The 12,139-nt window shown below is 51.0% G+C and overlaps 4 protein-coding genes across 4 annotated transcripts; 2 read left to right on the forward strand and 2 right to left on the reverse strand.

Moving 5' to 3' along the window:
• Nucleotides 1–195: 195 nt before the first annotated feature.
• On the reverse strand, nucleotides 196–1,914 carry dob (doppelganger von brummer). Its single transcript, XM_017237546.3, has 2 exons — nucleotides 1,314–1,914; nucleotides 196–1,258 (listed from the first exon to the last, which is right to left on the reverse strand). Exons 1-2 carry the CDS (start codon nucleotides 1,770–1,772, stop codon nucleotides 398–400), a joined length of 1,320 nt encoding a protein of 439 aa, XP_017093035.2. The 5' UTR covers nucleotides 1,773–1,914; the 3' UTR covers nucleotides 196–397.
• Nucleotides 1,915–2,294: 380 nt separating this feature from the next.
• On the reverse strand, nucleotides 2,295–5,938 carry LOC108122784 (T-complex protein 11-like protein 2). The gene is made up of 5 exons (XM_017237545.3): nucleotides 5,723–5,938; nucleotides 3,915–4,906; nucleotides 3,553–3,853; nucleotides 3,328–3,494; nucleotides 2,295–3,265 (listed from the first exon to the last, which is right to left on the reverse strand). The coding sequence occupies exons 2-5, from the start codon at nucleotides 4,675–4,677 to the stop codon at nucleotides 2,997–2,999; spliced, it is 1,500 nt and encodes a 499-aa protein (XP_017093034.2). The 5' UTR covers nucleotides 4,678–4,906; nucleotides 5,723–5,938; the 3' UTR covers nucleotides 2,295–2,996.
• Nucleotides 5,939–6,090: 152 nt separating this feature from the next.
• Usp30 (ubiquitin specific protease 30) lies at nucleotides 6,091–9,209 on the forward strand. Its single transcript, XM_017237695.3, has 6 exons — nucleotides 6,091–6,417; nucleotides 6,472–6,885; nucleotides 6,951–7,440; nucleotides 7,504–8,317; nucleotides 8,376–8,581; nucleotides 8,639–9,209. The coding sequence occupies exons 2-6, from the start codon at nucleotides 6,804–6,806 to the stop codon at nucleotides 8,754–8,756; spliced, it is 1,710 nt and encodes a 569-aa protein (XP_017093184.1). The 5' UTR covers nucleotides 6,091–6,417; nucleotides 6,472–6,803; the 3' UTR covers nucleotides 8,757–9,209.
• A 147-nt stretch (nucleotides 9,210–9,356) lies between these two features.
• mof (males absent on the first) lies at nucleotides 9,357–11,940 on the forward strand. Its single transcript, XM_017237640.3, has one exon. The coding sequence runs from the start codon at nucleotides 9,445–9,447 to the stop codon at nucleotides 11,938–11,940; it is 2,496 nt and encodes an 831-aa protein (XP_017093129.2). The 5' UTR covers nucleotides 9,357–9,444.
• Nucleotides 11,941–12,139: the final 199 nt, after the last annotated feature.

Below are 12,139 nucleotides of genomic sequence, written 5' to 3' on the forward strand. Positions count from 1 at the left end.
ATTTGGTCGAGTTCTCGGTTCTCCCGACCTGCCTCCCAGCCACCCACCTGCGGATCTGCGTCAGAAACTCGAAGGTTACCCATCCGTCAGTCTTTCGCAGGAGCTACTTGCTCATCTGGGCAGCTTGCCAAGTGCGGATTTACGATTTCGTTCTACAGGTTCCAAGCCATGGGTCGTAAGTGCGGCCCATAAAGATACAAGTATCTCTCACAGTAATTTTTATTAGTGTCACAGCAATTGAAGTTTACAATGTCTACCTACCCTAACTTATTGTAGAACGACGCACGACGAATATTACTTAATTAAACAGTTCTAAAATAAAATATAGTCTCTAAACATTAAGGCCTAGGCGCTAACGAGATTCCGATAAACAAACATACATAATGCTAACTGACGGTTAGTCCAGTTCCCCACTTCCCGATTTCCAGCGGCTGGCCTTGACTCGGCCCTTATCGCCGGAGGAGCTATCGCTATCGGTCAAGGGGGGCCGCCTCGGCAGGGCGGGGGCGTGGCTGGTGGGGGCCTGCATCATGGCGAGATCAAAGTGCGGCTGATCGTAGAGGGTCAGGCGGTGGCTAAGGCTTCGCACGATCCGGCCCAGCCGTGGCGGGGCAATCACGAGCTGGCGAAGAAGATACCAAGGTCTGGTCAGCAGGGAGAGGGAGTAGCCGTCGTCCAGGCGACGGTCCTGCCTCGCCGGCTCCAGCGCTTGGTGCAGGTTCTCCTTTTCCAGTTCCAGCTCCGAGTATTTCTGCTTGTCTCCGTTCTTCTGAAGTGACTCCTCCTTTTCTACACATTTTCCATCCTTTAGATCCTTTTGCTCCTGCTCTTCTGGGTATTCAAGAGTCCTCTTATCTTCCAATACCTCCTGATTATCCTGCAGCGCATCCTCTGGCTCGTCCTGCTGGCGCATCCAGTTCATGAGCTCCCTCTCCTGCGTCACTTGAGAGCCAGTGTCGTCTTTGAGAAGATTATTCTTGCGCAGAAAGTACAAGGCATCGTCGTAGCCCTGCTGGCAGAAGGACGCCATAAAGTCCGTGCGACCGGGAAGGACAATGCGCACCATACGCCTCAGGTTACGTCTGGACAGCCGGATACAGGTGTTTGCCCAGTTCAGGTTGATCTGGAGGATGTGTGGACTCCGGTCTCGGGGGCAGATGTCGCTCTCCCCGCAGAAGGGACTTACTGTGACCGTGTGCTCGTCCAGCAGTGGCAGGTTGTCGGAGAATGCGCCGTCCATGTAGCGTACTCCTCGCACCTGAAAGAGACAACCGGGAGGTTTAATCAACTCCTGTGGATAACAGAAGTCTAACCTTGGGAGGCAGCAGTCCCGAGAGGCCGGGTATGAAGCAGGAGCAGAGGAGAGCCTGGAGCAGCTCGTAGCGGCTGGAAAACTCCGACATGACCACGTTCCGGCGGTCGCTGACCCGGGTGAGGGAGATGTGCAGCCGTCCGCTGACCCGCTCGTGGGCATCATCCGGCAGCCGACGCTGCATCCCCTCCAGCAGGCAGTCCGGCAGATTGAACCACGGACTGAAGGCGCCCAAGGAGTGGCGGCGTGTCTCCTGGACGATGCGCAGAAAGTCGCCGGCCATCGTCTCCAGCGGCAGCTCGCACAGCAAGCAGCAGGCGGTAAGAGCTCCGGCCGATGCTCCACCGATCCTTTCCAACAGCAGCTGGGGGGCGTGCTGGCGCAGGCAGACTGCCACGCCTACATGGTAAATGCCCAGGAAGCCGCAGCCGGCAAAGGATACGCTTGTTCTAGGTCCCATTTTGGATCTTCAGGATCTGGTGCTGCTCTCATGCGTGGCAAAAAGTTGTCCAGCTTTCCGAAATTGTTGTTTTCTTTTTCGGTTTTCCGCGTTTTCTTCTGCTTCTGTTCTTGGCCTTGACTGTGTGACCGTGTGAGGGTCGGAAAAGTGATCCAGTAAAACCCTATTAAAATACCGCTTAAAGGGGGGTAACTGATTATGATTTTCCACTCAATATTTGCATGTTTTCTAGGGCTACATTCAGGGGATTATTTTTCAAAATTATTATAGAATTATTTTCCAAAACTAATACCTTTGAAAAAACATTTTTCGAAAGATGGTCTATATCCCTATGAAAAGAATACAAACCCCATATTATCTTGTAATTTGATTAATGTATACTTTATTAAATAATAATTTTAAGATATAAATGAAATATATTTGTAAAAATAAAGATTTGAAATATGCCAACATGAAAAACTTAACAATTAATCGAATTTTATCACAAAATAAATGATAAGAAAAGGTCCTCTAGAAGAAGGGTTAGGCTATTTGTTAGATTCATTGTATTTATTCGTTCAGCGCCGATAAACAACGCCACTTGTATATAAGGATAATCTATATAAGTAAAGATACAATAAGCATCTATGCTTGCACATATTCCGCGAGTCCACAATTGATCAATAGAACCATTTAACTAAACTAGATCCTGGTTACAGACATATATGGGGATTAGAGTTAAACTGTATTTGTAGGGTTAGTCTAGAGGGGTACACACACATATGTATATATATATATTTCCATGGTAAGTATGTATATAGTATTGGATCAGTAGCTGTCAGAGTGAAGTTAGGAGCCCACGAGGAGCCTTTACACATAAAAACGTTTCTTCTTCTTTATCACAGTCGCCCCAGCAAGCCCCAGCGGAGGCTCCGAGAATTCTGGGGGCTAGGTTTTGGTTTCATGGTTTCCGTTTTTTGTTCTTTTTAGTTTGGTGGTTAAGGATGTGGGCCGAATATATACGCCGGAGTCACAGGGAACTGTCGAGGAGGTGTACAATACATATATGGAGAAGGGGGGCACTCGCACGCGAGTCTCCGAGTGAGTTCTACTCTTGTTCCGGGTCGTCCAAACTCTGGATCACATCCTCCGATTCCGGTAGTGTAATACAGGCTATTAGAGAGTTGTGTGCTTTTCATATTTTCGTTTTTTCTACGTCCTGAGAAAGGGTTTCTCATCTGCTCCCTATGGCTTGGCCACTTGAGCCTGTCCAGCAGTGGAGATGCCAGCGCCAGATGAGGCTGCCTCGGTATCATCGTCGACGGCTGCCATGTTCTGGCTGAGGATCTGGTGGAAGTGTTCGCCGAAAACGGCGTGATTGTAGGAGACCAGGCGCCGGAAGGAGGCAATAAATGCAACCAGCTCCTCCTGGAAGTCCACGAATCCAGCTGGCGGTGGCGGGATGCTGCCATTGGAGCGCAAGGCGACACGCACATAGCCATCTAGTCGCTTGGCTAAAGGAGGTAAGAGGTTATAGGCTTACATCTTCATGGAGTATGTTATCGCAAAAGCTCACCCATTAGACTGGGAACGGGAGAAGTCTTGTCGGCCAGACGGAGCACATGGCTCTTCAGGGCATCCTGATCAGCCTCGCTCATGGCCGGCATCTGCTCCTGACTGAGAACCTTGTTAACAAAGGAGCGGATTTGCTCGTAGCAGCTTTCCATGGCAGTGGGTACTTGGCTGTGTGGAGGATTAGAACATTAGAATGGAGACCGAATCAGGAGACGGATATACCTACTCTTCATTCTTGACGTCCTGAACTATGATGTCCAGCTGTTGGGCCAGTTGAACGCGATTCTCGCGTCTCTGTGAAATGATTGGAGTGCTCTGGGCGATCGAGATGAGCGAAGCGCACAGGATCAGGCGCTGGGCCCTCCAGGTGAGGCCCACAAAGCGCTCCTTGTCCATGCGCAGCAGCTCCGGGAACTCCTTGTCGGCCGGATAGTCGAGCAGCTGCATGTAGGCATTGTAAATGGTTTCGTCCATGGCGCTGCCGGTGCGATGGCGCTTCAGCCAATCCTCGGTGGCCGGGAAGCCAGCTGGAAAATGCTATGCATTAGGTATCTCCTCTTTGAAGCTACAACTGTAATAGGGACTCACCATTTCCATGGAACTCGCGTAGGTACTTGCTGAACTTCTCCTTCTCGTATTGAACCGAATTGGCAGCGATCTGTTTGCGGGCCAGGGCCAGCATAAAGTTGGCCATGTCCAGCTTCATGAGGGTCATCAACTCGAGGATGCTGCGGAAGGTGTCCACCACGTCCTCGATTTCGCGCAGCTTGGCCACAGCATCATCCCGGGCCGGGGAACAGGACTTGGCCAGAATATTAATAACAAAATTGGCGTACGATTTGAAGTCGAGAACTCCGCGCTCCGCCTGCTGGCGAATGACGGCGTCGTCGAGCACCTCGTTGATGTGGGCCAGGGCCCGTTCGTTGTTCGGGGATAGAAGCTGGGGGAAGCACTCCTTGATCTCGGCCAGCAGACGAATGGCCTGGTCGTATGACGGAGGCTGGCGTTCCAGCTGCTGGCGGAGCAGGTCCCAGAACGCCTTGTGAACCATGGTCTTGATGCGGCCCTCCAGGCTGTCCAGCGGCGGCTCATACTGTTGCAGCTTGAAGTCCGGGTTGAGGGCTATCTCGTGAGCCAGCTCCATGTTGCGGAGGTTCTTGAACATGCTCGAGACCTCGTCCAGGGTGACAATCTTTGGGGGGCTTCCGCCAAGGCTGGGGAGCACAAACCGAGTCATACTGTCGATGGAGCTCTCGCTGTCGGTGCGGATGCGACGCTCGTCGAGATCTTCCTGGAGATGACCAGGCTCCGGCTGGTTCTGGCCTTGGTTTTCGTTGCCCTTGGCTTCCATTTCTAATGCGTCTTTGTTAGAAGAGCTGGTCACGGAATCGCGGAAATGCGTCGCAAATAAGAGAGTTGCAAACTGGTTCTGACCAAATTCGGTTAGCACTGGTTCTGGCCAGTTAAGCTTTCCAGCTGCTGCAGTTACGTTGCTGCCAGTGATGCACTGGGCCTGCGCCTTCCTTTGTTTCGGGGTCGTCGCCGAAGCACCTCTCAGGGTCAGTTTCAGTTCAGTTGGCCTGGGAAATGTTCAAATGGGGTTCAAATACAGTGACTATCGGGTGGAGTGGTTGGGGTGGGTGTGGGGGGTTGTGTTTGGAAATATTTCGAATACGATTATATTCATTGAGAAACAGTGCGCTAGTTTCTAAATATACCCCACTAATGTCTGAAACTGTCTATATGTAACTGATGTGGCAACAATTTCACATAAAAAAAGCATCTAACAAAAAATATAAACTGTCAAAAAAACCTTGATTTATTTTTATCAGCTGATTCCTTCGAGGCTATACTATACTTTACTCTTAGGCAATATTCACTGTACTCTAACACACCGTAAAAGTCCGTTAAACGTGACACACACACAAGGAAAGGAAAACAAGTGAGTGCGCACGTGTGTTCGTGTGTGTGTGTGTGAACAAAGAAGCGAACAGCTTGAGAAAGGGGGAAACAAAACAAAGACTGCAACTAACCGTTCGGTTTGAAATCGAATAGGCTCGAATATTCTCGAACATTTGGTTTTAGAAAATCTGCAAGCATCGTGACACAGATTCCGAAATTAAAAAAGCGTACAAATTGGAGCAATTGCACAACGACGCCAACGAATAGGCGACATAAACAAACGGCGCAGTAAAGCAGCCAGCAAAACAGAAGAGACGAAAAACCCTTGTGTGTGTGTGTGCGTATTTTCCTATTGCGCAGCAATCTCTCAGCTGAGAAGTGGGGGAAAAATGGACACAAGGACAGGGAAAAGTGGGTGGCAAACAAAATTGGAAGAAACAGGGAGGGGGGCAGCCCTGTAATCTGCAATTAGGCCTTCGAGATTACCAACTTACCACAGAAGTTTCCAGAAAAAGAGAGGCCCTCTGAATCACTTTCAAATTTAGAAGAAATTGAAATTTTTTATAAAATCCTTCTGGATTTAGCACTCCCGAGCTACTACACGGTGCTGTCACAACGGCGACTAATTTCCAAATAGTGCAATCGTAACTAACAATTCGAATGGACTGCTCAGCGCCAGCTTTGTTTGTTTTTTGTGCTTTATGTGTTTCTTCCCTTCTCTCTCTGCCTTTCACATTCAGCTGGCTGGCTAGTGTGGCCAGGTGTCAAATTTAGGGGGGTTTTTCAAAGTGTACTAAAAATAAATATAGTTCTGAAATATAAAACTGATACATTCACAGCATTGTCATTCAAAGATTTGCCTAGCTGGGAAATTAGTCACTTTAGCGTTTAGTGTCATTACTAAACGTTGATACATTTACATGTTTTGTACAAGACACATACTCCTCTGCTGAGTAACACCATAGATTTTGCACTTTTCGTGATAAAAACAAAGCGAATACTACAGAAGCTCCCTTAAACGACTTTCAATTATTTGGCAACGAATTCGACCTAACCATTTGCAAGATTGCATATTTTGTAAAATTATATCAAATGTTTCGCCTGTTGGGAATTGCAAAACTATATTTTTTAAGAGAATATAAGGAGAATAACCAAATCAAGGAAACCCGTCCCAAGGAAGAACCAATCCGTACTATACTTCTTGAAATTTTATAAATTGCCGCCAATATTTTAAATTTTGCAGGTAAATAAGTGTTGTACAGCGACCGTGCCATCAGCTGCCTTTGGGGGCGTAGTGTTGCGAAGACCTCCCAGTACATCAGTGAAAAAATTTCTGGGAAAAAGTGGTTTTCCAGTATTTTTGTTTTTTTGAGGAAGAAAACATTTAAATTCCAGCCGTTTTCACAAACTAGGACATCCGCGTTGGTGGTCGCCAATCGGCAACGAGTGGAGAGCAACAATTTCAACGACAATAACAGGATAGGCGCAGCAGGATAACCAATGCTGTAGTTCTTTTTACCCCCCCGCCCGCTGTTAGCTTCCGTCAGCCCCAAAAAATCAGGACATCAGGATCCAATGGAAAGCGAAAAGATTCTAATGGCCGCCGGGGTGACGGTGGCCGCCGTTGTAGGAGCTTTTGTTTTCTGGGGCCCTTCTGGTAAGTTGGCCGGCAGCTCATCTGACGCAATTATGTTCACACAGTTGAATCCCCTGTTTTCATAGGTTCCCGCCTGCGCCAGCGCCGTGGCCAAATAGCCGGACTTCACAACTTTGGCCGCACTTGCTTCCTGAATACTCTACTTCAGGCTTTAGCCGCCTGCCCACAGTTCATCGCTTGGTTGCAGTTATACAATGGAGCCTCGCCAGACCGCCGGAGTCTGATCAGTTCCATGTTGAACACCCTGGAGGTGGTCAACGGAACGCATGCTACCCTGCGCGGAGATCCGCACTCGCCCGGGGCTGTACTTCGTGCTCTGAACGCCCTTGGGTGGGTAATACCGCAGGAGGAGCACGACGCCCATGAGCTGTTCCACGTGCTGCTCTCGTCTTTGGAGGAGGAGGCCACCCGGCCGCAGCCTATAGGCTGTCTATCTGATGCCCTGCCCTTGGCCAGTGGGGGAGACAACGATGACACCAGCAGCATTGGTCTGGGAGCAGGTACGGCTACGCCTGTGGGTGGTTTCCGACCCATTAGCTCCATGGCCGGTCCCAGGTAAGCAGAAGAGTCATTTATTGTTTCAATTGTCCATTAACCTCTTTTGTTTACCCCTCCAAGTCAAAGAATTGGAGATCAGCCGAACAGACCATCTAGTGCCATGCTCACAGACTTCCTGAACATGGAATACGACGAGAGCACCAGCCTGACTCGTCTGGTTCGCTCCGAGGCGCATACCCCGGACTCGCCGGCCTCGGTTTGCGAACGCGAGGGAAACGATCGCTTGGGCACTATGCTCCTGGATGCCGTGTCGCCTGGAACACCATTTGGTTTTCCGCTCTCGTCGGCTGCAGCCGAATCAATGCCCATCGACGTGTTGAACTCGTCAGGCGGCGGACCAGGAGGAGAGAGAATGTCACGGGCGCGTCTGCCGCAGTCACAGGAGCTCGGACTTAATCGTAGAGTGTCCAGCTCTTGTCGGTCGCTGGAGCGACTGCATCGCGGGCCTGGGCGCGTCTCTATCTGGTCGAACATGATGCCTAGCCAGGTAGCGCATCCCTTTCAGGGCGCCATGGGAGCGCAGATAGTCTGCAACGGTTGCGGCTCCAAGTCGGCAGTCCGCTACGACAAGTTCGACAGTGTTACCCTGAATCTGCCCCCGCAGCGTCGCACGGGATTGAGCCTGGGCCACTTGCTCAGCGACTACATCACGTCCGAGGATCTGAGTGACGTCAAGTGCGATTCCTGTAACGAGACCACCACCCACACCAAGTCGGTCACCTTCGCCAAGCTTCCGGCGTGCCTCTGCATACATATTGCGCGCACAGTCTGGCTGCCCACGGGCCAGGTGTGCAAGCGGCAGGACTATGTCCACTTCCCCGAGAGTCTCTCGATGGCGCCTTATAGCTTTGTGCAGCCGCATCTCAACAGCCAGGTGAGAGTGTTCTGTCTCTTTTTATTTCGCGTGCAAGACCAACTTCTCTTTCTCTTAGGCTGGAACTCCCTGGGGGTCTACCATGTCCCTGTACTCATCCAGTCTGCCCATGAACAACGGCGTGGGAGTGGGCGGAGGGGAAGGCTTTGGCACCATGTTCCCCAAGAATCTGTACCGTCTCCTGGCTGTAGTGGTGCACTCTGGCGAGGCCAACAGCGGACACTTTGTGACCTACCGGCGAGGCTCGCTGAGAAACGCGCATCGGTAAGTATGCTGCTGACTTGAATAGGGCAACTAAAGACGTATTTGGTTCTCCTTCAGCTGGTTCTACACGTCGGACACGATTGTGCGAGAGGTGAGCATCGACGAAGTGCTCAGCGTGCCCGCTTACCTCCTTTATTATGATCGGGGACAGCAGCGGCAGCTGCCCCTCCGCTAGGTCGCTAAATAGGGAGCGGAAGAGGGAGCAGGAACCGTAAAGAGGTTCGGGATCGGGATCATCCTAGTCAGAAGTCACTCAGCCTTAAAGGGCGACACACTCATTCGATGTGATGGAAATCCAAATCCAATTCTTTTTACTCGTGGCCATAAAGATCACGCGTCGTAGACATACCCATTAACACATTTAAAATCGTATATAACATATATATGTAAAAGAATCCTATGATTTGTGCAGCAATGCAATAATGCATGCTGCAGTATCAGCCCACACAGGTACACCAAAGCAGAAATATTCATTTGTTATCGATGCATTTAAGATTTTTTAAGAATTCCAAATTCATAATGTGCTTTTAGGTGTCTGTATGTAGCAATATACACACACATAAATCTACCAATAATTGTTTGCGAGTTATTTCTATAGGATAGATGTTCAATAAAAATTTGGAAAATATTTAATGGTTTTTATTCTGATAACGAAGATACGATTTTTAAATTATGTTATCCGCATCTGGTGTGGTCTAAAATTTAGACCGACCAGACGATCTAAAAACTTTACACGACTTCAACACTGGCAGCCGTATATCGATATATCGATAGCTTAGCTCAGTCATAGAAACAACGCGAAAGAATTAAGAAGAGAGAAGCGGAATAGAACGTAGTAGCTGAGGAATTTCATTATATTTACGATGTCCGACGCGGAGCAGGAACAGAGTGGCGTTGCGGATGTGGAGGAAGAGGAGCACGATCTTGACCAAAGCCACGAGCAGGAACAGGAACAGCAACACGGCGAAGAGGAGATAGCCGAGCCCGAAGGTGGGCAGGCGGGAGAAGAAGAAGGCTATACAATTCACGCGGGACCGCCCCGGACGCCGGTCGACGACGCAGCGGCAGAGCTAAATTCCAGTCTCGACATTAGCAGCTCGGACCAGTCGGCGGAATATCAAACTCTGGACCTAACATGTTCTAAGCCTGTGCCCGAGGAAGTACCCGAGGCTGAAGCGGAGGCGGAGGCGGAAGCGGAAGCCGACGCGGACCAAGAAGGACCACCCCCAAAACGTGAAAGGCTCGAAACAAGCCCCATTTCCGAGGACTACAGCAACCCCAGCCGCAGCTCCTCTTCCTCAAGTAGCGGGGACAGCTGCTCCCGCTACGACGAGGTTAGCGAAGGGGAAGCGGAGATGGCGCCGGAGCAGCACCCAATTCAGGAGGAAATGCAAGAGCCAGCGGAGGCCGAAACTGTGGAGGCGGAGGAGCCTGCAGATCCGGAGCTGGAGGAGGATATGGAGACCGAAGATGTGCCCTCGCCGAATACGGTGGTGTGCGTGAGCGACATCGACGATTTGTCCCATGCTCCCACCAAAGCCATCATAACTGAGGTGGTCACCATTCCCGCTCCCCTGTGTCTGAAACTGCCACTGGGTCCTCCGGCCCCGCCACCACCCTTGCCTCGAGGGGACAAAGATGACATCCCAGACACGCCGGCATCGCCCACAGGAGCGGGGGCAGGCACAGCCATGGCATTGCCGCCGTATTTAGGTGGTCGCTATGTCTACGATAAGGTCACGGAGCTTCGGCAGGCCCCGTTGTTCGCCCTTCCGCCTCGCCTGGCGCCACGTGATCCTCGTCAGCGCATTATGCCGCCACCGCTGCCCATTCGGACGGTGCTGAACGCCAACATTGAGACCATCTCGGATGACAGCAACCAGGGTGAGGAGAGCAGCAGCGACGAGGAAGAGGAGGAGGACGACGAATGTATCCCCGTGGAGCACGACGGCACCTCGCGGGAGACGTCGGCTTCCACAGCCGATCCCATGCTCCAGAAGATCGACATTAGCGAGAAGTCGGAGAAGATCTACTACATTCGACGCGACGATGGCACGGTCCATGCCGGTCAGGTGCTACAGGTTCGCTCCTCGGACAACTCCGCCTCGCCGGATGAGTATTATGTGCACTACGTGGGACTCAACAAGAGGTTGGACGGCTGGGTGGGTCGCCATCGCATTTCAGACAACGCCGAGGACCTGGGCGGGGTCACGATGGCTCCCCAGCAGGCTGTGATCAACGAACAGCCTGGCACGAGCAGCCAGATGCTGGCCCAACAGGCAGCAGCGGCGGCGGCGGAACGACCAAAGAGGACGGGCTACAAGGACTACTATCTGTCGAAGTGCGAAACCAACCGCTACGATTACAGTGACCGAAAGATGACGCGCTACCAGAAGCGGCGCTACGACGAGATCAATCACGTCCAGAAGAGCCACACTGAGCTGACGGCGTCAGAGGCGGCGCTGGAAAAGGAGCACGAGAAGATCACCAAGGTCAGGAACATCGACAAGCTGCAGTTCGGCAATTACGAGATAGACACGTGGTATTACAGCCCGTTTCCAAAAGAGTACGGCAGAGCGAAGACCCTGTACGTCTGCGAGTACTGTCTGAAGTACATGCAGCTGCGGAAGAGCTATGCCTACCACCAGTACGTGTGCGAGAGACGGAAGCCACCGGGCAGGGAGATCTACCGCAAGGGCAACATCTCCATTTTCGAGGTGAACGGAAAGGAGGAGCCGCTATACTGCCAGCTGCTCTGTCTGATGGCCAAGCTATTCCTCGACCACAAGGTGCTCTACTTCGACATGGACCCGTTCTTCTTCTACATACTGTGCGAGACGGATCGCGAGGGCAGCCACATCGTGGGCTACTTTTCCAAGGAGAAAAAGTCGCTGGACAACAATAACGTGGCCTGCATCCTAGTCCTGCCGCCGCACCAGCGCAAGGGCTTCGGTAAGCTGCTGATCGCCTTCAGCTACGAGCTGTCCCGGAAGGAGGGCGTGATCGGGAGTCCAGAGAAGCCGCTGTCGGACTTGGGCCGACTTAGCTACCGCAGCTATTGGGCGTACACGCTCCTCGAGCTGATGAAGAACCGTTGCTCGCCGGAGCAGACCACTATCAAGGAGCTGAGTGAGATGAGCGGCATTACCCACGACGACATCATCTATACGCTGCAGTCGATGAAGATGATCAAGTATTGGAAGGGCCAGAATGTGATCTGCGTCACCGCCAAGACCATCCACGACCACCTCCAACTGCCGCAGTTCAAGCAGCCGAAGCTCACCATCGACCTGGACTATCTCGTGTGGAAGCCGCACAATACGGCGTCTACTTCCCGGCTGTCCGGAGTTTCCGGCTAATATTATTGCGTTTTCTATGTCTCTCCCGCAATTGTATACATTTTTTTTTTAAGAATAACCAATTTTTTTTGTAAGAATAACCAATTTTTTTATAGTTTGTAGCTATAAGCCTAAAACCATTTAAATTTGTAAGATAATATAATAGGCTGTTGTATCACAATCAGGTCTTATGATTTAATGAAACACGACTTAAATTCCA

Source organism: Drosophila bipectinata, chromosome XL (assembly GCF_030179905.1).
Source record: "Drosophila bipectinata strain 14024-0381.07 chromosome XL, DbipHiC1v2, whole genome shotgun sequence".
Classification (NCBI taxonomy): Eukaryota; Metazoa; Arthropoda; class Insecta; order Diptera; family Drosophilidae; genus Drosophila; species Drosophila bipectinata.

Excerpts from the sequence above, each read along its gene's own strand:
- dob (XM_017237546.3), bottom strand. The coding sequence starts at position 1,772 with ATGGGACCTAGAACAAGCGTATCCTTTGCCGGCTGCGGCTTCCTGGGC. Across the intron at positions 1,259-1,313 it reads CGGGACTGCTGCCTCCCAAG|GTGCGAGGAGTACGCTACAT; the intron begins GTTAGACTTCTG and ends TGTCTCTTTCAG.
- LOC108122784 (XM_017237545.3), bottom strand. The coding sequence starts at position 4,677 with ATGGAAGCCAAGGGCAACGAAAACCAAGGCCAGAACCAGCCGGAGCCT. Across the intron at positions 3,495-3,552 it reads CAGGACGTCAAGAATGAAGA|CCAAGTACCCACTGCCATGG; the intron begins GTAGGTATATCC and ends TCCTCCACACAG. Across the intron at positions 3,266-3,327 it reads TCCCGTTCCCAGTCTAATGG|CCAAGCGACTAGATGGCTAT; the intron begins GTGAGCTTTTGC and ends TACCTCCTTTAG.
- Usp30 (XM_017237695.3), top strand. The coding sequence starts at position 6,804 with ATGGAAAGCGAAAAGATTCTAATGGCCGCCGGGGTGACGGTGGCCGCC. Across the intron at positions 6,886-6,950 it reads TGTTTTCTGGGGCCCTTCTG|GTTCCCGCCTGCGCCAGCGC; the intron begins GTAAGTTGGCCG and ends CTGTTTTCATAG. Across the intron at positions 8,582-8,638 it reads TCGCTGAGAAACGCGCATCG|CTGGTTCTACACGTCGGACA; the intron begins GTAAGTATGCTG and ends GTTCTCCTTCAG.
- mof (XM_017237640.3), top strand. The coding sequence starts at position 9,445 with ATGTCCGACGCGGAGCAGGAACAGAGTGGCGTTGCGGATGTGGAGGAA.